A 27,237-nucleotide genomic window follows, 5' to 3' on the forward strand; every position below is an offset into this window, starting at 1 on the left:
ACCCCACTCTCTGGGGGTCCCTGAGACTCCTCTACAAAAGGTAGAGAGATGGGCTCAGCAGGGAGAGGGACTGAGACCCAGGAGCTGGAAGAGGGGGAAGGACTGGTGGCCAACTGAGTCCGGCCGGGGCCACAGGCTACAGTGGGACTGGGGCGGGGCTGGGTGGAGAGGGGGGTGGGCTGGGTGAGAGGAGAGCGTGGGGGCAGCAGGACTGGACACGGGGGACCCAGAGGAAAACGCCTGGCAGCAGAAGGAGGTGGGTGCGACTCAGGAGCCACCGGAGAGGTGAAGAGGCCTGGAGGGGCAACTTCTCACCGTACCTGTCTCCTGCCTGTCCGAATGGGGTCTCTTCGCCCCACCTTCCCCGCTGACTTGGGAGAGAGGGCTCTGAGACAGGGGGGTGACAAGGTTGCTGCGAGGCTGCAGCCGCCTGGGGCTGACCGGAAAAGGCGACCCCAGACCCAGGGGTTCCACCCCCTGCTTGGAAGCCAGAGGACAGTGTGACCTGAACCCCCGCAAGACCAATCCTGCGACCAAAGGACATGCACCCCACCCCACCCCACCCGGGAGGCGGTCCCCGGCGGGTCCCCTGACCCTGAGCCCCACGCCGGCCCCGCCTCCGGCCCCGCCCGCCCGCCCGTCCAGCCTCCTCGCCATTGGCTGCTGTGTCGGGGCCGGAGCCCCTGGCGGGGTAATTAACGAAGGATTAATGACATCCCCAAAGTCAACAGAAAAATCGATGGGCCGGGGAGCCCGAGCGGCGGCTGCGCAGTCCCGCTGGGGAGGGCGTCGGGGGCGTCAGTCCGGGCCTCACCTGGAAGGACTGTGGGTGCTGCGGCCGCGGTCGGTGGTCAGCGGGCAGCGATGCCCGCCCAGACCTCAGGTAAGGCTCCCCTCCCCCGGCAGCGCCCGTGGGGCGGCGGAGCGCCCTTGGATGGCGTGCGGGGCGTTCTGGGCAAGCCCACCTGGGCACGCAAACCTCCTCCTCCCCCGCCCCCCGGGGTTCAGACACCTGGGGCTGCAGGGACTGAGGCGGGGGGGCGGGGTGACTCGGGGGAGGCCAACCACTCGAGCACCGGCCCCTCTCGGTCCCCAACCCCAACCCCGGCTCCGCGCCCCACCTCCTCTCCGCGGACGGGGCAGAAAGGGGCGCAGGAAGAAGGGAAAACCCGAAGGACCGCCAGAAAAAAGGGGGTGGGGGCTGGGGCTGCCTGGGCGCCGGGTGTGAGGAACAGGCGTAGCGGCTGCCCCAGCCCCGCAGCCCCCGAAAGGCTCGGAAAGAAATCCCGCAGCTCCCGGCCCGCGCTCAGCCGCCTCCTCCGGAGCCGACGCTGCGCTCCAGGCGGGACGCCGCGCCCCGACGGCCGCGGCTTTCATCACCTGCTGACCGTGCCCCACAAACCAGTTACGCGGGCCCTCCCTGGGGCTGGCGTCGCGCCGAAGGGCGTGCCAGAGGGTGGCGGGTTCCTCCTTGTCGGTTCCGGGCGCCCTTGCCCTCTTCCCACGACCCCTTTGCGCGGACCGGTCGCCCTCTCCCTGGGCGGACAGAATCCGCCACTTTGAGGGCTCCCTCTAGCGGCTGTCGGAGGGTTGAACCCGGCGGGCGGAGGGCGAGGACGTAGTTGAGGACCCTGGAAGGAGTGGACACCCGAACCTTGTCCTCCTGGGTCCCCTCTGCGCTTGCAGGCCACTGAAACGCACCAGTAATCCCGACCCTTCCGGTCGCCCCAGGATTTCGAAAGAACTGGAAGAAAATGCTCAAATCGCTAACACTGAGAGCTTTCTTTGTGCCAGACACGGATCTGCCTTCATTTGCATAAATTAAATCATGTAATTTTTATAAACCCCTGTGACCTAGGTATTGTGCATTAATCCCTTCATTTATTCATTCAAGAAATCGTTACTGAACATCTACTGAACACCAGGGATAGTCCATAGTTGTATATCTGCTTTACAGATGGGGAAACCAGGCACAGGGAGTCTAAGTAGCTTATCCAAGATACACCGGTAGGAGGCGTCAGAATCTGGGCTCTTAGTCATCCGGCCTTGGGAAGATGGGGGAGACTCGGAAAGGCGAGGTGGAGCAGGGAGGGCTGGGAGAAAAGAGCAGGGAGGTGTGTCCCCAGAGCGTCAGGCTTGCTCAACCTGGGCGGAGGAGACTTAGGAGGAAAGATAAAGATCGTCTGAAAAAATGTCTTTGTCTGGGCCAAGATGGAAAAAGCTTCATGGGAGGGGTCTCTCTCTGTCCATGACTCTAGTGCTGAAAGTTCCCTGAAAAATGCCGGAGTCGTCAGCAAACACTGGTTGAATGCCATGCGGTGCCAAGTTTTGGGGGGGGGGGGTGTCTGGCTTAAGCAGGAGCTGGTCTCTGCCTGGAGGAGCTCCTGGCCTTGAGGGGAGCCAGCCACACCCACAGCAATGCCACCCACTCTTGGGCAGAGAGAGAAGGCTTCCCAGGAGAGGCCCCGAAGGTGGGTGGAGAGGATGGGTGAGAGCCACGTGGAGGGAAGCAGGGGAGGCACCGTGGGCTCCGGGAGCGATGGGGGGGGGCAGGAGACCCCATGAGAAATGTGGCTCCCTCTGGCTGGGCCTGGAGGAACATGGGGGGCAGGTGTGGGCAGTGTGACAAGGGGGCTGGACAGGGAGAGGGCAGACGTGGAGCGAGGGTGACCAGAAGGACTAGGTAAGGGGGAGAAAATCCTGTAGAACCTTTAAAATTGCTCTTAGATCCTTCTTGACCTCAAGCACTACCCACGTTTGATTATTCTCTTTGCCCCGGAAGAGAAGAGCAGAGGTATAAATATCAAGCAGGTTGTACATGGGAGAATGGGGCCACTTAGAGCCAAATGAGATGAGGGTGTTCTGGTGGCCAGAGTGGGAGAGTCTGAAGCTTCTGAAGCTCCAAGTTCAAAGGGACAGACAGAGCAAAGCACAGCCAATGACAGAGCGTGCGAGAGGTGAGGCTCCAGACACAAGCCTGGGGCTCGGCGGGGGCACCAAGAGCGGGCACCTAAGCCAGTTTTGGCGGAAGGGGGGTTCAGGGGAGGCCGCTTACAGGAGGTGGGGGCTCTTCTGAGTCCTGAAGGACAAGCTGCAGTCAGCTACAAGCGAGAAGCGGGCATTACGAGCAAAGGGTGGGGGGTAAGGGGCGGGCAGACAGGGAGGCGAGCAAAGGCAGGGCATTCTGGGAACAGTAGCAGGATGGCACGGCCCATGGGCCAGGGAGTCTGAGGGCAGTGCTGGAGATGGAAGTTGGGGCCAGACCAGGAAGCGGCAGCAGCTACCCTGCCTCGAGCTCTCTGCGCTACGAGCTCACATGGCACACACTCTGCCTCGTTTCGTTGTGAGAGGGCACGCTAGGCAGTGTGGACTGTATGTGAAGGCAACACATGGCCTTGGCAGGCTCACAGTAGGGGAGAGGCCTGGTGGACAGGGAGGCCAGTCCAGGAGCGAGGGTAGGGGCCTGAGCTAGGGCAGTGGTTGAGGTCATGAAAGATCTAAGAGCAATTCGTGGGCTGGAATGGATAGGCTTGGGGCCTGAGAGGAGAACTGGTGAGGGGAGAGTGGGGATGGAGAGGCCATCATTTCATATACACTCATATCTATATATATAAAAGCCTAATATGCAAAGTGTCCCCTCCGGAATTTGACCAACCGGGAGTTCAATCACTCGCTATGATGTGCGCTGACCACCAGGGGGCGGCGGGGAACAAAGGGAGGCCCTGACCGGCAGCTGGTGTGGACCCTACCTGTGCATGAATTTTGTGCACGAGGCCTCTAGTCTAGTGTATCCATAATAGAGTACTGTTTCCGACCACAACATTCTTTCCCACCAAGCCCACAAGTGGCCTCAAGAGCCCTCGCAACACAACACTCTAGGCACCCATTACCTAGGAATCAGCATCCGAGCAAGAGAGGACACCTACTCGCTCTGTCACTCGGGAGTGAACTTCCTCCCAGAAGTCAGCGGAGCTCGAGCTGCCTTTTGATGGCAAAAACGTCACAGCCCTGGAGACTGCCTGGGGGCCAGGCACCGTGCAGGTGCCCCTGGCTTCCTAGACAGACAGTATTACTCCATCTCAGGATCAGGTGCTGAGTCAGGCAGGGGGGACGGGGACGGGGGAGGGGGTCCTCAAGCCCGTGGAAATGTTAATGCGGAGCACAGAGGGTTCCATAGCCCCTGGTCTGTTTGGACCTCCAGGGTCCTGGAAGGTAGCTGGGCAGCTGCTGTTATTTCCAATGTTCTGACCAGAGAGGTTGCTTAATTTGCCTTACATCACACAGTAGTTAGGGGCAGGGATGGAACTGAACCCAGGACAGCCCGGCAGCCAACCAGGACCCTTTCTCCTTCCCCAGCGCCTGCTGAGGCTGCACCAGTGGCCTCCACAGGAGCACAGGAGACCGAAGCGGCCCCGGCCAAAGAGAACCTAGTGGACATGGAGGCCGAGGAGACAGTGGTCCCCGCCTCGCCGGGCCAGAAGTCCTGGCTGGTGCGGCATTTCTCGCTGTTGCTGCGGCGGGACCGGCAGGCCCAGAAGGCCGGGCAGCTCTTCTCGGGGCTGCTGGCCCTCAACGTGGTGTTCCTGGGCGGCGCCTTCATCTGCAGCATGATCTTCAACAACGTGGCCGTCACGCTGGGCGACGTGTGGATCCTGCTGGCCGTGCTGAAGGCGCTGTCCCTGCTCTGGCTCCTCTGCTACGTGGCCGGCACCACCCGCCGGCCGCACGCGGTGCTCTACCGGGACCCTCACGCGGGACCCGTGTGGGTGCGGGGTGAGTATGGGGGCGCTGGGTAGATGGAGAGGGTGGGGGGGGCGGGCCCGTTCCAGGGAGGTGCCAATGGCCGCTGGTCCAGCCAGGCTCCCTGCTGCTCTTTGGCAACTGCACCATCTGCCTCAATGTCTTCCGCGTGGGCTACGACGTGAGCCACATCCACTGCAAGTCCCAGCTGGAGCTCCTCTTCCCTGCCTTGGAGATCATCTTCACGGGCCTCCAGGTAACGGGCCCGCCCGCCCCCAGGCCGCCGGGCACCCTCCCTGCCCAGGCCGCGCGCACATCCCAACCGATGCCTGGAAACAGCCTCCCGGGCAAATCCCTACGTGGCCTAGAGTATGTACACACGCCACGGCCCCCAGTAAACGCCTGCCTGCGTGTGCCCCCTCCGTGCACACCGACGTAGACTGCACTAACACACCGTGTCCCTGAGCGCAGACACCGGCAGATCCATCCGCTGTGCTACTTGCACGTACCAAAACCACGGCCTAAACCACGGCCCAAACCACGGCCCGCCCTTAATGATGAATACCCGCTCCCTACTGACTCCCTGTGCTGCGCCAGGCACTGTGTTTCGTTTGCACGATCTCTTTTATTTCCCCAATAAGCAGGCATTCCCCTGAGAAGTAGGCGTTTTAGTTCCCTCTTAGAGCTGAGGAGACGGAGGCTCAGAGACATCTGGCCACTGGTCCAAAGCCACACAGCAAGGAAACACTGGAGCCAGGATCCCAACCCAGGTTTCCTCACTGTGTCTTCCACTGGAAATACACACAAGCAGCTGGGGCACACCCCCTGACCCGACCGCCACCGCCCCTGCCGCTGGGCTCAAGGCCCTGTCTCTTTCAGACCTGGGTCCTCTGGAAACACTGTAAAGACTGTATTCAGGTCCAGACCAACTTCACTAGGTAAGAGGGGGTGCCTTCTCTCCCTCCAGCAACTCCTGGGGCTCCCTGTCCCCAACTAGTGCGCACTCCCCCCAGCTTCCCGGACAGGGTGGCCCTGGGCTGCTGGCTGGTCTGGGAGTGGCCCCAGGTGCCCGCTAGGACTGTGTCTGCTGAAGTCCCAGAGCAGACGGCATCTGGCTTTGGGGGAGGGGGGCCACCCCATGCAGCGTCGGTGAGGGCTGGGCAGCCCAGGAGCTGGCCAGGCTGTGTGGGCAGAGTGTGGCATCTCCCCCAGGTGTGGCCTGATGCTGACCCTGGCCACAAACCTGCTGATGTGGGTCTTGGCCGTCACCAATGACTCCTTGCACCGTGAGATCGAGGCGGAGCTCAATGCCCTCATGAAAAAGTTCTCAGGTAAGAAGAGACCATGCCCCACCCCCACCGCTGAATGGTTCATGTGTGCGCGCGCACACGCTCGCACCCCCACTCCCTCTGTCGGGCGAGGCTCAGGGAGTCTGTAGAGTTTCGAGCAAACTCCAGAGGCTGGACCATGACTAAACAGAATGCAGACATTTGCCAGTGGTACCCGTCCTGCCCCCTCTGTACCTGCCCCATCGGGTGCTGGCACCCCGCACCCCTACTCCAGGCTCCCAGTAGCTGTCAGCAAGCTGGCCACTAATCCCGGCTGAGCTACACACTGATAAGGTCAGGTAAGCACCCCACCCCTGGTGTTTGCATTTTACTTGCAACAAACTAAAAAGCCATGATTCCTGGACATATCAGAAGGGCCGGCAAATTTCTGGGGAGAAAGAACCCCCCACACTGCTCCATGTGCCCAATCCCCACCTGTACGGTCTGCCCCTTAGAGGCTGTGTCCCATAAGCCTGCGTGGGCACATCTCTATCTGGGGGTTCAGCCACACCTGTGTGTATACCCCCCCAGGGCATCGCCATCCTGACCTGTGTACAGCCAGGCCTTCCCAGCACACACGTGCATTTACACGCCTGCGCACTGTGCTCACGCTTTCCCCCCTGCATACGTTTCTCAGAGGGGCTGTGCAGAGAGAATGTTTTGCAAGTACCACCATAGATTATTATTAAAAATTCAAACATAGAGATGGGTAGAACAAGATATAGCCATCACCCAGGCATCGCATGTTTTACATAAGCTTGACACATGAAGCCTGGAATCCTTCGGTAAAGGAATGGCCTTCCTGTAACTGGTGATTTCTGAGTGTGCTCTCTGGGCCTCAGTTTCCACATCTGTGAAATGGGTGGCTTCCTCCAGGGGATGAAAGGGACTGATCTGTGCAGCTGGTTTTCTCAGAGCCAGGCCCGCCTGCCCCCTCTCCCAGGCAACGACACCAACACCTGCCTGTGCCTCAACGTCACGGTGTGCGAGGTCTTCCGGAAAGGCTACCTGATGCTCTACCCCTTCAGCACCGAGTACTGCCTCATCTGCTGCGCTGTGCTCTTCGTCATGTGGAAGAACGTGGGCCGCCGCCTGGCCCCCCACGCGAGCGCCCACCCGGGCGCCCCGGCCTTCCACCTGCACGGGGCCATCTTTGGGCCGCTGCTGGGCCTGCTGGCCCTGGTGGCCGGCGTGTGCGTCTTCGTGATCTTCCAGATTGAAGCGAGCGGCCCCTCCATCGCCCGCCAGTACTTCACCCTCTACTACGCCTTCTACGCAGCGGTGCTCCCCACCATGAGCCTGGCCTGCCTGGCGGGCACGGCCATCCACGGGCTGGAGGAGCGAGAGCTGGACACGCTCAAGAACCCCACCCGCAGCGTGGACGTGGTGCTGCTCATGGGGGCCGCCCTGGGCCAGATGGGCATCTCCTACTTCTCCATCGTGGCCATCGTGGCCACCCGCCCCCACGAGCTGCTCAACCGCCTCATCCTGGCCTACTCAATCCTGCTCATCCTGCAGCACATCGCCCAGAACCTCTTCATCATCGAGGGCCTGCACCGGCGCCCGCTCTGGGAGGCGGCTCCCGGGGGCCTGGCGGAGAAGCCGGAGGCCGAGCCCCACCGCAGGGGCTCCCTGCTGGAGCTGGGCCAGGACCTGCGGCGGGCCTCCAGGGCCTACATCCACTCCTACAGCCACCTCAACTGGAAGCGGCGGGCGCTCAAGGAGATCTCGCTCTTCCTCATCCTCTGCAATATCACAGTGAGTGGTACCCGGGAGGCCTCGGGGCGGAGCTGGCCCAGAGATCCCCATTCAGGAAGGGCTGGTTCAAGGCGCACTCATTGCACACTGACTGTCCCAAGGACACATGCCGCTTTCCAACCAGCTCTATGACACGTGAGAGCAGAGAGTGGCCCCCAGCTCCCTGCAGGGTCCCTGGCACGAATGAGCGTGCCACAGGCACAGCCAAGTGCACTTCATACAGCTCCCTGTCCAGCTGGGGAGACACCAGGGGAACAATTAGGGAATTGCCAAATAATGAACTGTCCGCTGAATTCAGTCCAAGGAAGAGAGCAGAAAGTGCCTGGTTCTCTAGAGAGCTCCTGATAGGGGTTGAGGATGGTTGCTCCGTCCCATGTCCCCGTCCCCAGGCAATAGCTCAGCATCTCGTGGGTCGTCACAGTCACCATGCAGCAGGCACCACTGCTGTCCTGGTTCACAGACGAGGAACCTGAGGCTTGGGTCGTTTGCCCTGCAGAGGTCCTGCCGCCTAAGTGGCAGTGCTGGGCAACTCAGGGCTGTTTGAGCTCCTGTTGGTAAGGACAGCGCTGGAAACACACCTCCGGCCAGCGGTGCTGACACCCCTGGTCCAGGCAGACAACAGGCCTGACTCGGCCCTACAGAGCAGTCGGGCCTCCAGGCAGGACGTGTGGGCCCGAGTGGCCAATGAGGCTTCCTGGAAGTCTGACCTGGGCCTGGAGAAATGGGTAGCATTTGGTCAGAGGCAGAGCCAGGGTCGAGGGGCAGAGACCAGCTGAAGGATGAAGCAGGAGAAGAAGGTGGTTGAGTTCAAGGCACAGGGGTACCAGCTGGGCAGAGCAGGTTGTACCACGGGGGGTGGCACCGGGGTTCTCGTGACCCATCGGAGTTCGGCTGAGGTGAGAGGGGTCAGGAGGGACAGGGCTGCTCTGAAGGCCAAGGGTGAGGAGGTGCTGCAGGAGCTGTGGCGCCGGGCCTGCCTCCCCTGAGCCCAGTGCCCCTTCCCCTCCCTCCCCTCCCAGCTGTGGATGATGCCTGCCTTCGGCATACACCCCGAGTTCGAGAACGGACTGGAGAAGGATTTCTACGGCTACCGCACGTGGTTCACCATCGTCAACTTCGGCCTGCCACTGGGCGTCTTCTACCGCATGCACTCTGTGGGGGGGCTGGTGGAGGTCTACCTGGGGGCCTGAGGCTGCCCGAGGAACCCACCCCTGGCAGAACCCCAAAAGGCCAAGGCTGGGAGAATGTAGCCCGGAGTCTGGGCAGAGGCCCCATTCCCAGGGCCCCAGTGCAGCCGGGGCTCCCCCAAAGCCTCCTTTTCCCCAGAGCCTCGCTCAGGGGAGTACGGGGGGGGGGGGAGTGTGGGTTACTGTTCACAGCCCAAGACCAAGGGCAAAGCCTGGATACTTCTGATGCCCGCACTGAGGACAGGGCGCACACCTGCCCCTGCTCACTCCTCCCCACCCCCCCACCCCCACCCCCAGGAAGCCCCACAGCTACTCCCGGAGGGCCAGCCCTAAATGACTGAGTCTGGGGAGCTTGGAGAGGGGCGCCCCTACCCAGCCAGGCTCTGGGGCCTGCGTCCTGCTGGAGGAAGGGCGTGCGGTCCAAGCGCCACCAGGGCACCCTGGGAGCAGACAGCTAGGCAGGCAGCTGCCCTCCCTCCCCACACGACCTAATGAGCTCACTAATTAGCTGCCAGGCAGGGCTCAACAGCCCTCTCCCGCTGCCATAAACTCTGCTTGCTTGATTGATTACGTTCGGGCTGCGTGGCATTTGTTCCCAGGGACAGGCTGCCACCCGGGTATGGTGGGAAGGGACTGTCCTGGACAGGGCTGTGGGGCTGGACGGTCTTGTTTTGGGGCCAGCAGAGGTCGAAACCAGGTCTTGTCTGATCCATGGGAGGAGGTGGAGAGAGAGGGGCCAGGGCTCTCCACGCCCCCACCCCCCACCCACGCTAAGCACACTCTCTCTGACACTGAGCCCCAGGTGACTTCCGGAGCTGGCTCCCCACAGGGCCGTGGCCGTGGCTGCGGGTCCCCAGGCCTGCTGGTCCTCTGAGCCATCAGGAAGAAAGGGCGGAGGTGACAGCCCATCCATCTCCCTGAGCCCAGTGCAAACACCAACCGACGGGGCCCAGGGCGAGGCGGGTGAGGCCCAGGGAGGGTGGCCCCAGGCCCCTCCCCGTGAAGCTGGGCCCTGGCAAGCACAGGGCCAAGGCCCCAGGACACCCCCACCCCCTTTCAGTGGCTGCCTGGGGCCAGCAGAGCCCATGGGGGTCATGCCCGAAGCTGGGAGGTAGGCCCCTCCCCGCTCCTGTGGGCTCTTTCTCTGTGCGGCCACAGCCCAGGGGTCCAATTCTCCAGCCCCCTGACCCCCAAGAAAATGACCAACACTGGTTCCCAGCAGGCACTTAGGCCCTCTGGGGATTGACCCTGGGAGGCAGAATCCTCAGCTCCCCTCCGAGCACAGAGAGCCAGGGCGTGGACAGCGGTTTATTGTGTAAAGTGGCCGATTGTACACAGCAGAGATTGTACTGACACAGGAGGGGTGAGGGGGCCAGAGGCCAGAGCCTGGAGGCCGGAGGGGAGGGTGGAGGGGTGGCGTCCTGCCCCACACAGGTCCTCCAGGCAGTGGGTGGGGGTGGGGAGGACTGAACAGCTGCCCCCTCCTCGTTCCCTTTGCCCCCGTTACTGGATATAAGATGGGGCCAGGCTGTATCCACTGACCAGGAAGAATATAGCAGGATACCCTCGACACGCCATGCCAAGCCCCTAAAATGCATGGGGTCCCCCAGCCTGGCTTCTGCAGCCAGCCAGCCAGCCCCCAGCCTCCACAAGCCCCCAGGCCACACACCCTCCGCCCTCAGGCCCTGGCAGCGAGCCAGGCCGTACAGGTGGCTTCCGGTAGGAGGTAAGGCCCCTCACTGCCCAGGGGGCCCAAGAAACAGCCCACGGCTCCCTTTTAGGCAATGCAGAGGGCACAGGAGGCCTCAGTGAGCGGCACAGGAACTGGGCGGGCACTGAGTCAGCTTAGAGACAGGCCTTGAGGGGGAGCAGAGGGCGGTGGGGCTCTGGCCAGGGAGACAGGATGCTCCAGGAGTGGGCGGGGGGAGTTCGGGGAAGGTCAGAGCCGATCCCCAGCATCCCAGCCATAGGGGCCTCCAGGAGCTGCCACCCAGGGCTCCGTCACTCTGCCAGCCCCCCGCCCTGATCATAGTAAGTTAAAGCTCAGAACGGTCAGTGGGTCGAGGTGTGGGGAGGAGGATGGGGGGACCGGGGCCCCCGACCCTCCCCCGGCCCCTGTTCCTTGTAGATTTCCATCCTCACACCCGCTGGATCTCAAACAGCTTCACGTCGGTGTCATACCAGACAGGCGGGTCCACATTCCTGCGGAAGGAGTGGGCTGTCACTGGGCACTGGGAGGCCTCCCAGTGATACCGCCCAGACCCCTCCCGCCCCAATGCCTGTCCCAATGCCCGTCCCAATGCCCCACCCTGGGCCCTGGGTGCCCACCCTCAACCAGACAGGACCACCCCCGTTAACTGTCTTGACATTAACCATTAACCCCACTGCGATGGGGGACCCAGTGCTGAGACCCCGATGAGCCCCACTGGGCAGACGCTCAGGTGGACACCAGACCCACCCAGCCGGCGGCTGCCCACCCCCCGGCGCCCACCTCAGGTAGATGACGCCCCACATGTAGGTGCGGAACCACATGGCCGTGCCCGCGTTGGCCTGGTACTTCCGGATGAGGATGGGGTGGGGCACGGGCAGCAGCCCCACCAGGGTGCCGTGCTGCAGGAACCGCAGGATCTCCGACTCGTCCGTCAGGCCCCTGTCAGGGATGGGGTGTCTCCAACACGCTCACGTGGGAAGCCCACCATGCAGGTCAAGGGGAGCAGGGGGCTCACCCTGGACCCGCAAGGCCCGTGCCCCCGTCATACCCCCACCCGAGCCTGGACTGGCCCCTCCTCAGAGCCCACCTGTCCCCGCAGCCCCACCCTCACCCCCCAGAGCCTCACTTGTCAATGCAGATCTTCTCCACCTGGGGCACCAGCACCTGCAGCAGCCGCATGATGGTCTGCAGCGGCAGCTTCGCCTTCCAGGAGAGGACCTGGGGGAGGGGCAGGGCTGCTGGGGCTGGGGAGCCTGACCCTGACCCTGACCCTGACCCAGAACTGCAGGCTCCCCAAGACCAGGCGTGTCCCAGATCACACAGCAAGGCCTGGACGGGCCGCGCCCCTGAACAGTGACTGTTCTTCATGGTCAGCGTGAGCACCTACTACATGCCAGACCCTGTCCCCTTGGACCCTCCCAACGGCAGCTCACAGGAGTGTTTATACCCCCATCAGCGCCATGAGTGTGACTTCAGGACGCACAGGGGTGGGCACTCCAGGGGGGAGCTGGAAGCGTGATCCGGTAGGAAAATTTGTGCTGTGGGCAACGGAAGCTCCCCCCGAGTCAGAGGGAGGCAAGGCCACCCGGCCAGGAGGCTGGTCCCCAGCCTGGCTCCCGGGCCAGTCCTGGGACTTGGACACCTTCCCACTGAGCTTTACTGAGCCCTAGTCCCAGGGCCCCTGACCCAGTCCCCACGTGGGTGCCACCTGCCCAAACCCTCACCCACTCCGACGTGGGGCTCCACTGCCCACTGGCTGACGCGCTGGACAGTCGCCGCTGCTCCCGCCACGTCTGGCTGGGCTCCTGGTCCCAGGAAAGGGATGGGAGTGAGGGTGGGAGGCATGGTACAGGGTGAGGGCAGAGGGCAGAGTAGCGGCCCCTCTTCCAGCCCATCCCACAGTCTGGAACCCGGGAGGGCAGTGGGATCTCCCCACTGGCCCGGGAACATGGGGGACTCACTCCCACCTGAGGGCCAGCCCAGCCCCGCACCCTTTGCCCTGGGCCCTGGGCCCCGGGCCCTGCCCAACCCAGCCCAGCTGGTGACAGGTTTAGGGTAAAGGCCAGCCCGGCCTCAGATAAGGCTGATGGATGAGGAGTCTGAAGGTCAAGGGCTAAGCCCATGACCAATAAAAAAGGGAGGGTCTGGGAAAGCCCCCCCCCACAGGGACTCAGCGGGGTGCCTGCCCCGCTGCTGCGGGTGACCCAGGCTGCCCAGGCCAGGCCCCACCTCCGAGGCCAGAGCCCCCTCGCCCACCTCCTCAGCTGGACTGCCCTCCGCGGAGCTCTGGGGGGGCGCAGGCTCCAGGGACCGCAAGGTGCCATCCTCGGACACCTGGGACTTCTCCGTCAGCTTGTCAATGCCTGGGGGGCCAGGTGGGCGTGAGGACCCCTGCCCAGCGCCCTCCCAACAGCATTTCCACCGGGCCCCACCCCCTCCCCTCCAGGCTTACTCCCCCCCCCACCTTAGAGCCGCTGTGCCTGATCCCCCAATGCCCCCACCCCTGACCGCACCCCTCCCAGAGCCCACACCCAGGCGTGAGGTCAGTGCCCCACTAAGCCAGTGCCCCTCTGGACTCCAGCATCTCTACCCCCCCCTCTCAGCTGCCATCCCCACCGATTCAGTTTCCCATGCCCTTTGCCAGAAATGGGGTGACACACCCCAAAGACCCTGTCCAGCCCCCACCCATGCGGGTGTCCACACCCTCCGCCACCCGCCAGCGCCAGACCTGGGGTGGCCACCAGGCTGGTCTTGAGGGTGCCCGGCTCGGCGGGGGCAGCCGGGCGGGAGCCCTCCATGGAGGCGCCGTCCTGGGAGCTGGTGCGAGACAAGGGCTCGGGCACTTTCCGGCGCCGCTGCAGGGCCTTGTGGATGGCCGGCGCGTCGGTGGGCAGGTTGGCCAGCTGGTGGAAGACGCTGCGCTTCCGGATGATGGCGTAGACCAGGTTGGAGTTGCCTGTGGGGAAGGAGCACCATCTCACAAGAGGAAACGGAGGCTCAGAGAGGTTATGCCAAGGCCCTAATTTACACCAGGCAGCCCGGCACCTGTGACACCCATCCAGGTCGTGCCAGTCAGAACGTCCCTCTCCCCAGAGTAAGATGATCTGTCCGTGTGGCCATCTGTTTAGAGCCGCCCTCCCCCTCCATCCCAGCTGTGAACGCCACGGGGCAGGGAGCAATCTGCTTGGTTCTCCACCGCGTCCCCGCACCCAGCACAGGGCTGGGTACACAGCTGGTGCTCAATAAATGCACGTTGGACAAACCGGGGATGGCGGGGGGTTGGGGGGGGGGCAGAGGACTGTTAACTCTTAGACAGGGAGGTATCCGCGCCCACGGCCCACCCACCTCCTGCCCCCGAGGCCGGGGCGGGCGTGGGGCCTCACCGTCGAACTGGTACTGGATGATGTTGTTGAAGACTTCCAGCAGGAAGAAGACGAGGTGGTGGTTCTGCGCGGCCGAGAAGAGGAACCAGGTGGTGGAGAAGGCCTCCAGCAGGTGCAGCAGCTTGTTGGCCGCCACCATGGACAGGCTCTTGAGGTAGGGGGACACTGCAGGAAGGGCTCGGCTTACCCCGGGGCCCCACCAGCCGCCCGGGCACGTCCTGGACCTGAGCAGGACAAGGTGCTCCTGCTCCCAAGCCCTCCCCGCCCCCCCCCCCCCGCAAAGCCCCCGGAAAGCCAGGAAGAGGACACCCCCAGAGGCCCAGGCCACCCTGGCCGTGACTTCTGCAGAGCCCCAGGGAGCAGTTTAGCTCCGCCCCTGTCCCTCCACCGTGTGGACAGCTGTCCTGTTTACAAAACCACTCACCCGCGCCCTCCCGCCCACTCCTCCCCACACCCCTGTGCGGGAGGCGGGACACAGAGGGGACCATCCCCATTTTACAGATGGGGACACTGAGGCTCAGAGAGGTACGTAAACTTGCCGAAGTTCCCCAGCTGTAAAATGATTGGACAGGAATACAAACTCAGGACCTTTAGGTCTTGCTAGCACATCAAAGCGATATTCTCCATAGAATTAAACACATATTTGTGGCACAGCCTGTGAGGGGGGATCGGAAGATAGAAAGGCCCTTGCGTTTCTATCCAAGGGAGTGGCGGGCAAGTCAGCCTGTGGCCCGGCGCCACCTGGTGGTGAGCAGCGGGAAGGCGGGTTCCGGGGCCCCCTACCGTTCACCACGATGGTGAGCAGGCAATCGAAGAGGGGCTGCAGCCGCTGGTGCCCGCTGGTGATGATCTTATGGAATACCTGTGCGGGGGAGCAGAAGGGCGGCCGTGGGGTGCCCTCTGCCTCCAAACTCAGCCCGGAGGACACCGCCCCCATGCACCCAGGGGCCCGCTTACCACAATGAGCAGGTCCGCATGGGTCCCCGTGAAGACCGGAATGTCCATGGGCACGCGCACCGAGTAGGGCTTATTCAGCCGCACCCCGAAGTTCCGCTCCCCGCTCAGAAGCAGCAAGATGAAGACACCAATGTGCATCAGGCCCACCCGAGCTGTGACAGGTGGCGTGGGAGGGGTCACCAACAGGGTGGGAGGGGAGGAAGGGAGGCAAGGGGCGGGGGCCATCCTGGGGGGTCTGAGCTCCTGGGAGATGGACGGACTGGCCGGACCACCCCTCTTCAAGGACCCCCCCCATCCTGTGCCCCTCCCATCCTGTGCACACCCCTCCTTACACTGATCTGCTCGGGCGTCGTTGAGGAAGTAGAGGATGGGAACCAGGATGTCCAGCACATCGCTGCTCTTCAGCACAAAGAAGAGGAATTTCTGGGGGGGGGGGGGGAGTAGGGGGCAGGCAGGGTCAGAGGGAGGGCCGGCTCCGCCCGCCCTTCCCCCTCCTGGGAGTCTCCCAGACCCTGTGCCCATCCCTGGCCTGGCCGAGTAGCTGTCCTCAGGAGGGCAGGCCGCTGCCCCCAGGCTGGCCCTGCAGCCGGCCCACCTTGTTGAAGTCGCAGAGCTTCCAGAAGAGGACCAGCAGCTCCTGGTGGAACTGGATCTTCTTGGTGGAGTTGGGCAGGTAGGTCTGGAGCAGGGGGTTGGACAGCAGCCGGGCTATGCCCTTGAGGATGAACTGGAAGTCCTGGGAGGGAGAGCAGGGCCCGTCGAGTCCGGCTCCCTACAAAGGCCTCTCCCTCCCCCAGAGCCTGGCCCCACCCGAGAGCCCGAGGGGCCCAGATTCCAGCGTCGTCCATGGCTGTCCTGGGTGAGCCCCTCAGGAAGCCGAGTCCAAGGCTGGCCTGGGGGGCCCTTCCCTTCCGCCGAGAGGGGTCATTCACTGAGCGCCTGCTCCCCGCTGGGCTGGGCTGTGCTCTCACTCAATCCTCACAAGGCCAGGGAATGGCTCCGGGCCCCATGTTACGGCTGCAGAGGGCGGGGCTTTGGGATCACATCAACACAGGACCTTGGGTCTGCCTGGCCTTTAGGTCACTGCATTCCCCTCCCTCGACCTTTGAGAACTTGCCATCACAGCCACCTCCTCCTGGAAGCCTTCCCAGTCACCCTCACCCGGTTGAGGCCATTGGCCCCTTTCTGCAGATTGAAACCCTCACAGTCCTACGGTCACTATTTCACTGCAGTGGCCAGAGACCATGGGGACTATGGTTCCTTTAGGTAGGGGTCAGGACTCCCCCAGCCCCATCTCACTGCGCCCCCTACCCCCTGCAAGGCCATGACCCTGTGTGTGGGGGGGGGGCATCAAAACCGCCCCGAGCAAGAGCAGCGCTAGACTCACCTCCTCGCGATGGATGCGGGACAGGTAGTTCACAAACAGGTTCTCGGGCCCTGGAGGCTGCTGAGGGTGGAGCTGGGGTGAGCAGGTGCCCCCACCCTCTGCCCCGACCCCAGGCCTCGGCAGCTGGGCCCCCTCGACCCCCAGGCTCACCACAAGGTGCCCACTGGGTATCCCTCGCCCAGCTCAGCAAGGGGGGTGCCACCTGGCCAGAGGCCCCGCCCTCCCTCTCCTGTTCTTACCTCGACGTCGTCCATGGCCGTGCCCGTGGTGGTGCCGTCCACGGTGGGGCTGGCGCTGGAGGCGCTGTCGTGGTCCAAGGTGACGATGAGCACCTGGGCGGCCTCCTCCACCAGGGGCTCCCGGTAGTCGGAGAAGAGCAGGTGGTTGTAGGGGATCCCGTAGCCCACAGGGTCATAGGCACACACGGTGTTGAGCAGGGAGGTGAAGAGGGGCAGGGCGTGTCTGCAGGGAGAGGAGCGAGGGGCCTGCAGAGACGCCCCCAGGCCCAGCCCTCCTCCATCCCGACAGTCATCCCCTCCTTCAACACGGGTTTCAGTGCCCGCTCTGGCGGGGCCGGGCTGCAGAGCCGGGAGCCGGGAGCCCGTCCCTTCCTGTAGGAGCCCTCCTGGTCCTTCCTGCCTCTGGGGCCCGGACCCGGACCCGGACCCGCACTGGCTGGGCCACGGCGGGAGGAATTTGTTCCCCAGATGGGCGGCCAGTCAGGAGGGGCTCTTGGTAAGAAACCATGTCCGCATCCCTCCGGCTCCTCGCGCCAGGGTGAAGCCTGGTCTTTTTTTATTTATTATTATGTTTTATTTCAGAGAGGAAGGGAGAGGGGGAGATAGAAACACAACAATGGGAGAGAATCACTGATTGGCCGCCTCCTGCACACTCCACACTGGGGATCCAGGCCCCAACCAGGGCATGTGCCCTGACCGGGAATTGAACTGGGACCTCCTGGTTCATAGGTCGGTGTTCAACCACTGAGCCGCGCCGGCCGGGCATGAAGCCTCTTCTTTTTTTAAATATATACTATTTTTTAGAGCTTCACAGCAAAACTGAAGGCCCCGAGACGTGCCGCTCACCCCTGCCCCGCGTATGCAGCCTCCCCGCCCGGTGCCCCATCGAGGAGCCTGCACTGACGCATCAAAACCACCAAACCCATCGCTTCCATGAGGGTCCGTCTCGGTGCCGGACAGCCTCCAGCCGGGGCCAGTGGGTGATGATGTGGCCCCTGGGGTTTTGAGGGGCAGGACCCTCCCTCGGGGCTCCGAGAGGGGCTGCTGGCCCACGGGAGGTGAGCCTCCCCTCAGGAAGCCGGGCACACGCTCAGTCACCCAGTTCCCAGGCCCCAGGTGACGCCATTCAGAGAGCTGTGAGATGTCAGGGTTCAAGCTCCTCATCTTACAGAGGAGGAAACGGAGACCCAGAGAGGTTAAGCGAGTGGCAGGCGTGGCTGCCTGATAAGGCTGGGGAGGAAGAAGATTGGCCAGCCCTGCGCTGTGGCTGGTGGAGGAGTCCCCTGGGCTCCCTTCTGGGGGGTGGGGGAGGGGGAGGGGAGGGGGAGGGGGATGGGCAGGGGGAGGGGAGGTTGGGCAGGAGGCCAGGAAAATCTGAAGGAGGAGGTGTGCCATGTGGGCACCAGAGTCTGGGAGTGAGGGGATGAACCAGGACCCTTGGGGACACGAACTCGGGTGCTGCCAGCACAGCCCTGGGCACAGCGGGAGCTGCACAGCCGAACGGCCTGTATCTGCTCCAAATGCTCGGTCCGCCATGTGACACCTCTGTACTCAGATGAGCCCCCATGGCCCGTGAGCGAGCGCCCCCCTCGGACCAGTCTTCCCCATCCTTCAGGGTATATTCATGATGCCCCCTCCTCACCCATTGTCTAAATTGTACTGACCCCCCCAATAAATAAGTAAATAAATAAATAAATAAATGGCACTGCCCAATACAAGACACATGTAGCTCCTAGGAGCTTAAAACGTGGCTGGTCTGAATTGGGAGGTGCTGTGTGAACTACACACCTGATCCTGAAAATTCAGCATGAGAAGGGCATGTCACACACCTCAATCACTGTGGATATTGATGACACGTGACATGCTAATATTTTGGCTAGGTTAGGTTAAATCAAACATATTATTAAAATTAACTTCACCTGTTTCATTTTTACTTTTTAATGTTGCTGGTAGAAATGTTTAAATTGCATGTGTGGCCCTAACCAGTTTGGCTCAGTGGATAGAGCGTCAGCCTGCGGACTGAAGGTTCCCGGGTTCAATTCCGGTCAAGGGCATGTACCTTGGTTGTGGGCACATCCCCAGTAGGGGGTGTGCAGGAGGCAGCTGATCGAGGTTTCTCTCTCATCGATGTTTCTAACTCTCTATCCCTCTCCCTTCCTCTCTGTAAAAAATCAATAACATATATTTTAAAAATTAAAAAATAAATTGCATGTGTGGCTCGCAAAGTAACTAGATGGAGGATCCAGGCACCTGTCACCCAGGGACCCCAGCGGGGCATTGGACAGCACGGCACAGGTGTGGCTGTTACAGGTCATCACCACCAGGGGGCAGCACCTCCCTCAAATAAGACTCCTAGGGCCGGAGCCAGGCCTCCACTCCTCAGCTCTGCTGCCTGGAACAGGAGGAAGGAAGGAAAGGAAGGCAGGAGGCCCTCACCTGTTCTCCGTGGAACAGAAGAACTGCACCCACGGGTTGGTGCTGCCACTGTCCGGAGCTGGAGGCAGGTACATGGCCTCCGAGAAGCACGTCAGCAGCAGCTTCAGCAGCTCCGTCCTTGGGGAGGGGGTTCAGGTCCTGAGGATCCCGGTTCTCCTCCCGGAGGCCGTGCCCACCCTGCCCAGCCCAGCCCAGCTCAAGTCCATGAAGAGAAATGGCCCATTTTCTCCCCGTGAGGCTGCGGCTGGGTCATGCGTGGGCAGCGTCCCTTTGCGAGGCCACGGCTGGTTCCCTCCCCGAGCCGTGCAGGGGCCAGGCCTGGGGTCCAGCACGCCACGTGCTCGGGGCCCCAGAAAGCTCACCGGTTCATGTCGTGGATATAGTTGGGCTGGGGTGAGTGAGCAAAGCCCACGCCCGCCTCCCAGATGTATTCACAGCTGTCCAGGGAGTGCATGTCCTCCGCCAAGTCCTGGGGACAGGGTCGGGGAGCGATCGGGCTGGGGGTGGCCAACCTAAGCACCCCCGTCCCTCATGTCACCCCAAAGACAGATTCTCAAACGCCCCGGCGCTAACGCACAGGGAAGAAATAATGTTATCAGCCTCTTGGAAGCTCCCTCCCTCCAGCCTGGCTCTTTCACTTGCTCAGTCCAGTTTGCGACGCAGAGAGAGAGGGAGGGGAATGGAATTGGGTGTGTCTGGTGGTGGGTGGGGATGGGGGGCAGAAAGCACTCAAGGTCAAGTCCATGGGCCGACGGAGAGTGAAAGGGCCAGACCTCCTGTGCCCAAGCCCCACACCCCGCCCACCGCCCAGGCAAAGACAATGGGAGCCTGTGCCCAGCTCCCGGATGCAAGGGGCATGGCCGGGCACCAGGTGGCTCCACTCCAGCTGTGCCAGCCACCGCCCCCTCCCTGGGACCATGCAGCCCTGTCCCCGAAACACCCTGCCCTAGAACTTCACTCAGCCCCAACCCAGAGGCCAGAGCCCTCCCAGCCCAGGGGGTGGGGAGTGGCGAGGATCAGCGCTCACCACAGTGCTCCTCCGGTGGCTCTGGACGGTAAAATCCGGGCAGAAGAGCAAGTCAGCAATGGCCAGGAGTAGGGACTCGGCCAGGGGCCGGGCATTCTCGTCATCATCTTCTCCCTGCTCAGGACACAGCGCCCAGGGCCACCTCAGTGGGAGCTGGCCAAGGAGAGGCGGCCCCAGGACTTGGAGGAAGGGAGGAGGACGGGGTCTGGGCCCAGGCGGTCACTGGGACAGAACCAGAGCGGACTGGGGCAGTGAGGGACCCTCCCGCTGACAGGAGGGGCCAGGCCACGCATGTCCCCTAGACTCTGTGTCTCCTCAGCCCTGCAGGTGCCTGGAGATAAACCCAGGCAGGGGGAAGATGGGAGCCAGAGGGAGAGGCCCAGCTGCCCTGCGCCCAGCTGTGCCCAGCTGTATGGGCAGAGACCCATGGGAGAGGAACTGAGGGCTCAGGGAGAAGGAATCGAGCCCCACTCTCCCTGCCCCGCACTCCCCCAAGCCCGGGGAGGCCTGGAGGAGGGTGGGCGGCCCTGGTTCTTGCCCTGGGCCAGGTTCCCGCCCTGTCACAGCTCCACTGCCCACCCAGCCCCGCCCGCCCGACCAGGCCCTGCCCGGCACAGACCTCTCCTCGCCCCGCCCCGGGCACCGTGGACCAGAAGAAGCCCCTCCAGTCCGGGTCCTCAAAGATGTAGGGCAGCACGCGCGTGAGGAGCCGGCTGCAGTTCAGGACAATCTGCTTCTCCTTCTCCGAGTGGCAGCCGCTCTCGGCTCCCTGCACCAGCTTCTCCACAGCCTGTGGGGTGGCAGAGGGGCACGCTGGGAGGGTGGGAGTGGGGCCCTGCACGTGGCTCGGATGGGCACCCCAGGCTCAGAGGGGGAGGCCCGACCCCACAGGGCCACCCTCCAGACAGGGTCGGCCAGCCCAGGCGGACGGGACATGGGCCAGCCCACCACTCATTGGCTGAGATCTTGTTAAGCGACCCCCGACCTGAGCCTCAGTTTTCTTATCTGTAAAATGGCGACACCAACAGTGGCAGCCGCACCGGGCGAGCTAACCGAGCTGACCCGTGGAAAGGGCTCAGCACGCTCTGGCCCGGTCACTTCCCCATGGTCGCTTCCCCAGAACCCAGAGCCCGCCAGGCCCCTCGGACCACAGGGCTGGGCCAGCCTCAGTGTCCCCAAGCGGGTGGTGAATGGCCCAGCCAGGCGCCCTCACCTTGTAGCACAGAGTGGCCAGGTTGGAGGGGGACTCCTCCCGCACGGCCCGGATCTCCGCCGCCGGCACCAGCGCAAAGACATCCTGCACCGAGGTGGCCGTGTCCGCCCAGAACTGGTCCCAAAAGGCGTCATCGGTGGCTTCCACGGGCTGTGGGGGAAACCAGTGTCCAGAGTTGCACAATCCTTTGCCAAAGAGCCCATAGTTTGCCCAACATGTAGCCAAGGAAACCCCCAAGAGGTAAGCCATGGCCCCCCAACTCCACCCCTGCTGGTGCCCAGGAGCCTCCCACGTGGCCACCATGAGTCCCAGCCCACACAGGCAGGCTGGGGCACTTGGCACAGATGGTCAGGGGTCAGCTGGGCATTGAGTCCAGCAGCCGAAGCCTCACCCGGCTCTGAGGGACTGTGTGACCATCCACCTCTCTGCAGGACTGAGTCCAGACCTCAGCCAACCAGTCAGCCCAGACCTTGCCTAAACACACCTACTCGCTGCACACCTGCGTACACACGTGTGCACACACACGCATACGCATGCACACACACCTGTATTCGCTGTCCCTCCAACACAGCCATGCCATCTTTTCTCCTAGCCTTTGCTCAGACTGCCCCCTCTTTCCGGCATGCCCACCCCTTCGACACATTCCAAAGTCCCACCAGCCCTATTGAGGCAATGTGCCTTAAACACATGTATGCCTTTTGAATTATACAGGCAATCCATGTGAATGGTAATATTCCGGAAATATTTCCCAAGGAAATAGTTATGCGTGCATGAGGATGCCAACTGAAGTGTTATTGTTGACAACAGTAAAAAGTTGGGCTCAATTTAAATAACCAACAATGGGGGAGTGCTTTCAAAAGTGAAGGCACATTCATACAAAGGGATATTATGCAGCCATCAGAATCACGTTTTAAACGAATATTAATGAATATTCACAGTGTCAGGGTAGGTGAAAAAAGGATTAAAAAACTATCAGAGTTTTGTGTTGAATTGTATAGTAACAAAAGCCTACACAAAAGTGACATGTTAGCAGCAAGGATCTCTCTGGGTGGTTTTGTTTTTTCGTTATGCTTTTCTGTAAGCGCAGGACTATTACCATTTTCTTCCTTTTGAATGTTCCTCTGCGGAGGGCCAGGCTACCAGGCTCTCTACTTTCTGAAGAGCGCTTCCTGCAAGAGACCATCCCTCTCACCCTGTCGCCCAAGGCTCTCCCTTCTCTGCAAGGCTGGCCAAGGGCCCGGCTAGCACCCTGGATCCACACACAGTACTATGCATTACCCTTCTATTGAGAAAAAGAAATATCTTGTTAAAAAAAAAATTCTAAAACTAAAAATGGAACTCCCATTTGACCCAGTGATCCCACTGCTAGGAATATATCCCAAGAAACTAGAAACACCAATCAGAAGGGATATATGCACCCCTATGTTCACAGCAGCACAGTTTACCGTAGCTGAGATTTGGAAACAACCTAAGTGCCCATCAGCAGATGAGTGGATTTAAAAAACTGTGGTGCATCTACACGATGGAATACTACGCTGCTGTAAAAAGGAAAGAACTCTTACCATTTGCAACAGCATGGATGGACCTGGAGAGCATTATGCTAAGCAAAATAAACCAGTCAATGGAGGAAAAATACCACATGATCTCACTTATTTGTGGAATATAATGAACAACATAAACTGATGAACAAAAACAGATCCAGAGACAGAGAAGCATGGATCAGACTGTCAAACCTCAGAGGGAAGGTAGGGGAGGGTGGGGGTAAGAGGGAGAGATCAACCAAAGGACTTGTATGCAGGCATATAAGCCTAACCAATGGACACAGACACCAGGGGGGTGAGGGCATGAGCGGGGGTGGTGGGGGCAATGAGGGGATAAGGACACATATGTAATACCTTAATCAATAAAGAAAATAATAACAATTCTGGCCCTAGCTGGTTTGGCTCAGTGGATAGAGTGTCAGCCTGCAGACTGAAGGGTCCTGGGTTCGATTCTGGTCAAGGGCATGTACCTAGGTTGCAGGCGCCTCCCGGCCCGGGCCCTGGTTGGGGCACATGCAGGAGGCAACTGATTGGATGTGTTTCTCTCACCTCGATATTTCTCTGTCTTTCCCTCTCTCTTCCACTCTCTCTAAAAATCAATGGAAAAGTATCCTCGAGTGAGGATTAAAAAGAAAATAATAATAAAGAGCTCTGAAATTTGTTTAAATAATAACAACAACAATAATAATAGTGTTTTCTGAAGCCACATCTTGCAAGAAGTCTCCCAGAGCTCTGGATAGATGGGCTTGCTCCCTCCTTGGAACCCCACTCCCGACCCACTCACCATAGTCCTGGCTCCACCAGTCTTGAGGCCCCTTTAGTCCACAGCCCCTCCTCCCTGACCTGGCAGCTGAGGCATATGGCAGATGCTCAGGCAATATTTGTTCAGCTAAAGGCTATAATTACTCCTTGAGATCCCTTCAGCCCAGTCACTAGGCAGGGCCGAGGGCCAGTGGGGTTGTCCAAAGTTAGGGCTGGGGTCACAAGCCTCACCGAGGTCCAGGTGTACCCAGGCCACTCCCCAAGCAACACCCCTCACTGAGCTACAGGGCAGCGTGTGGCCTCGGCCCGCTGGACAGGCCTGGCACCCAGGCCTGCTCGGTCCCAGAACTGGTAGAGCGAGTTAGTGGGGGAAGGCGGATGGGGAGTGGGAAACAGAGGCCAAAGGAGGGACCCAGCTGGCACCTGGCGCCCTCAGCCAGGACAGCCCTCTGACAGTCACTGGGGTCCCCGGGGTACCACAGTGGCCAGGGTGGGGGTGGGAAAGGACATCCCAGAAATATGAAGAGCCCTCCCTCCCCAATCTGGGAGCACCTATGGGAAGCTCTCATCTCGACACCTTCCCCACCTCCCAGGTAACCACTACCCCCCCCCCTTAAAGGGGCAGAAACTCATCTCAACACCAAGTAGACTTGGCCTCTGACGCAAGTGTCCCCAGGGTAGCCCAGCCCCGAAACAGAGGAGCGTCCCAGTTGGGAGCTGGCCTTGAACTTCAAGAGTGGTGACTTTCACCCCCACCCCCCATCCCCAACTGATCCCACCGTGGCTTGGACACTCCAATTTGGCAACCATTGCCTGGCCGTACCAGGCTAGCCTGGTGCTATAGGTATCGGCCAGGGTCACTGGGGCCGCTTCGGCTCCTAAGGGCAGGGACATGGCTTAGTTCCTGCCTCAGTTACCCCAGCTGGGCTCCACCCAACCCAAGAACGCTCTAAAATCCAAGCCAGTTTCTTTGGAAAAGAAGCAGCTGGGCAGGCGCCCGCCACCAGGGTCACAGAGACGGAGCTACCTGGTGGGAAACCAGCTGTTCTCACCCCAGCTCTGCCAGGACCTGCTCAGGCCAGAACTCCCACTCTTGAGGGCCCAGCTGCATCTTTGGAAACCTTTCTGGGGGAAGGGGGGGGAAGGACCAGCCTGCAAAGGGTGACCTGTGCTGGAGGACTGTGTCACCACGGCATGCACACGCAGTACATGTGCACATGTGTAAACATGGACCGGCCAGATCCCATCTGCCCAACAGCAGAGAACTCAGAACATGTGGGCTCGAGGAGAGGGTCCAGGTTCAGGAATGTCCCCCTCCAGGGCCCCACCCACCTGGGAAAGACGCAGGGAGCCCAGCCAGAGCTCCTGGCCCTCAGAATCAGGGTCGGGCCCAGCCCAGGGCAGGAAGGAAACAGGATGCAGCACAGGAAGGCTGAGCGGTGGGAAAGGCGCTGGGCCGGCTGGTCACTGCCCACAGCAAAACTGTGTCCACAGCACAGCTTCTGGGGGCCCAGGGCCGGAGAGTACCCCGTGCACAACCGGCCTGAATCTCCACGGAGGGGCAAGGACTGGAATGACTGACTACCTGGGATCTGGTCCTCACTCCCCAGCTGCCCAAGCCAGGTCACTACAGGGGACCTGAGGTGTCAGTCCCCGAGGGTCTCTCCCTCCAGGCGGCCCAGGCCCCTCCCACCTGCAGGGCCCCAATGCTCCCCAGCGGGAGACCCAGGCTGGTCACTGGCTGCAGTCCTGTCCCAAGTCAACGCACTCTCCTCAGCTGGGAAATGGGACAGCAATGCCTCAGTCAGCTCCATCGCTGTCCTGAGGGGGAATGGGGGGCTGAAGCAGGTAGGAATGTAGTCCACCCAGATCCCTGGGGACCTGGCTGAGCTAGTCCTGCTGGCCCAGCACTGGACCCTAGCAGCTGAGCCAACAGCCCATAGTTCACTTCTCCACCAAGGTGTTTCCCTCGGCAGGTAGGTAAACACTGGAGCCTCCCTTCCTCTTCTTTCTGTGGCCCCACCTTGAGGGGCTGGCCCCCCGCCACCCGCAGCCCTAGGCGCCCCATCACTAGAGAGCCAAGGGCCAGAGGAACCAGGCGCCTGGGGGAAGCAGTGAGGAGCAAGGTCTGGTTTCTATCACCCCCCTCAGCCGGCTGGACTCTCCAGAGGCGCTGGGCAGTGGCCAGCACCTGGCCTTTCTCTCACAGGAGCAGGAGAGGGTGGGACCAGTGGTCTGGCCTCTGGAGCTGTGACCAGCTGGCTGTGGAAATGGCTCCCTCCCTCCCACCCTAACTGCCAAGAGCAAGAGAGAGCAGAGCGCAGAGGAGCAGTGGGGTGGGTGGGGTGGGATTGGGGGTGAGAGGAAAACCCCAGATAGCAGCAGGTCCTGACTCCCTTGCAAGTGGGGGATCTGGGGAGTCAGGGCTGGCATCTCTGTGGCCAGAAGGGCCTGGTTCAAGGGGTGAGGAGGGAAGGGGTGGGCAAGGAAGCCGCCTTGCTGGGCCAGGACCTGCGTGGGGGGGGGGGGAGGGGGGTGCAGGGGGCAAGGAGGTGGCCTCTGTGCCACTTGTGGACTCAGGGGAGCATGGACTAGGCTGCAAGACACCCCCAAGCCCCACACCAGCAGGTCAAGGGCAATGTACAGGTTTCTCAGCCCTGACCCAGGGAACAGAGGGAACCCCAAACACAGCCACCCCCACAGCTGGGCCTCAGAGGAGGAGCCCCCTTCGGGAGTGGTCCTGGCTGGGACACTGGATTCCAGGGGCCTGGGAACAGGTCCTCTTGCCAGGCTGCTGGGCCTCTCCTGCCGTGGGCATCGACCTGGGCCCAGCAAGGCTGCTGCCGCCGCGCACCAGCTGTTTTCCCGACCAGGGCGGACGCCGGCCCGGCTTTGTTTGCATTGAGTCAGCGGGCTCTGTGTGTCCGGGACCCGCGGGCACCGAGGGGCAGGGAGGGGAGCAGGGAGGTGGATGGGTGGGAGGAGGCGGGGAGAGGCTGAAGATGTAAGACTGTAGGGACGGAGTGGATGGGGGATGGGCAGGGGGTGGACAGCGGCGATGCCGGCTCGGGAAGTAGGCACACGTCAGCCTAAGGTGGCAGCAGCGGCTGCGGGGAGAGATGCTCCCGGGAGAGAAGGCTGGGGGTGAGGGACTGGGGCGAGGGGATGGAGCATCGAGTCCAGGCCAAGCGATTTGGCTCTGGCCTCAGTATCACCCGCCGGCCCAGCGGGGTCCCCCATCTCAGGACAAGCCAAGTTCGCGCAGCCCCCCGGCCCTGCCCAGCCCCCAGCCCGGCAGGTGGGTGGGGAGGCCGGGGTCCCGGGCGCACCTGCGTCTTGGTGGTGAGCTGGATCACCGCCTTTCGGAAATTCAGCTTGGAGTCGGCCGACCCCATATCGTTGGAGCCCGCTCCGGCCCGGCCCCGACCCCGACTCCCGCCCCGGCCCCGGCTCGGGATCCAGCTCCAGCTCCAGCTCCGCGGCCCCCGCTGCTCTCGCAGGAGCAGAGCTCAGCACGGCACCCCGCCCGCCGGCCCGGCGTCGGCCCCGCCTCCTCGTGACTCCGCCC

The 27,237-nt window shown here is 62.0% G+C and overlaps 2 protein-coding genes across 3 annotated transcripts; one reads left to right on the top strand and one right to left on the bottom strand.

The window, feature by feature from the left end:
• The first annotated feature begins 657 nt into the window (after window positions 1–657).
• Window positions 658–9,575, top strand: OTOP3 (otopetrin 3). The gene is made up of 7 exons (XM_059671147.1): window positions 658–883; window positions 4,357–4,773; window positions 4,860–4,996; window positions 5,620–5,678; window positions 5,953–6,071; window positions 7,012–7,826; window positions 8,846–9,575. The coding sequence occupies exons 1-7, from the start codon at window positions 865–867 to the stop codon at window positions 9,014–9,016; spliced, it is 1,737 nt and encodes a 578-aa protein (XP_059527130.1). The 5' UTR covers window positions 658–864; the 3' UTR covers window positions 9,017–9,575.
• Window positions 9,576–10,307: 732 nt separating this feature from the next.
• HID1 (HID1 domain containing) lies at window positions 10,308–27,166 on the bottom strand. 2 transcript variants are annotated; one of them, XM_059671146.1, is made up of 19 exons: window positions 26,999–27,166; window positions 21,367–21,516; window positions 20,773–20,943; window positions 20,154–20,267; window positions 19,489–19,595; window positions 19,127–19,243; window positions 16,691–16,913; window positions 16,452–16,508; window positions 15,660–15,800; window positions 15,397–15,487; window positions 15,065–15,216; window positions 14,891–14,969; window positions 14,108–14,272; window positions 13,453–13,680; window positions 12,981–13,087; window positions 12,449–12,529; window positions 11,851–11,942; window positions 11,505–11,663; window positions 10,308–11,215 (listed from the first exon to the last, which is right to left on the bottom strand). In XM_059671146.1, exons 1-19 carry the CDS (start codon window positions 27,062–27,064, stop codon window positions 11,152–11,154), a joined length of 2,364 nt encoding a protein of 787 aa, XP_059527129.1. In that variant the 5' UTR covers window positions 27,065–27,166; the 3' UTR covers window positions 10,308–11,151. The 2 variants fall into 2 exon arrangements, with proteins under 2 accessions (XP_059527129.1, XP_059527128.1); XM_059671145.1 differs by having other exon boundaries at window positions 16,452–16,511.
• Between the last annotated feature and the right edge of the window lie 71 nt (window positions 27,167–27,237).

This window comes from Myotis daubentonii, chromosome 16 (genome assembly GCF_963259705.1).
Source record: "Myotis daubentonii chromosome 16, mMyoDau2.1, whole genome shotgun sequence".
NCBI lineage: Eukaryota > Metazoa > Chordata > Mammalia > Chiroptera > Vespertilionidae > Myotis > Myotis daubentonii.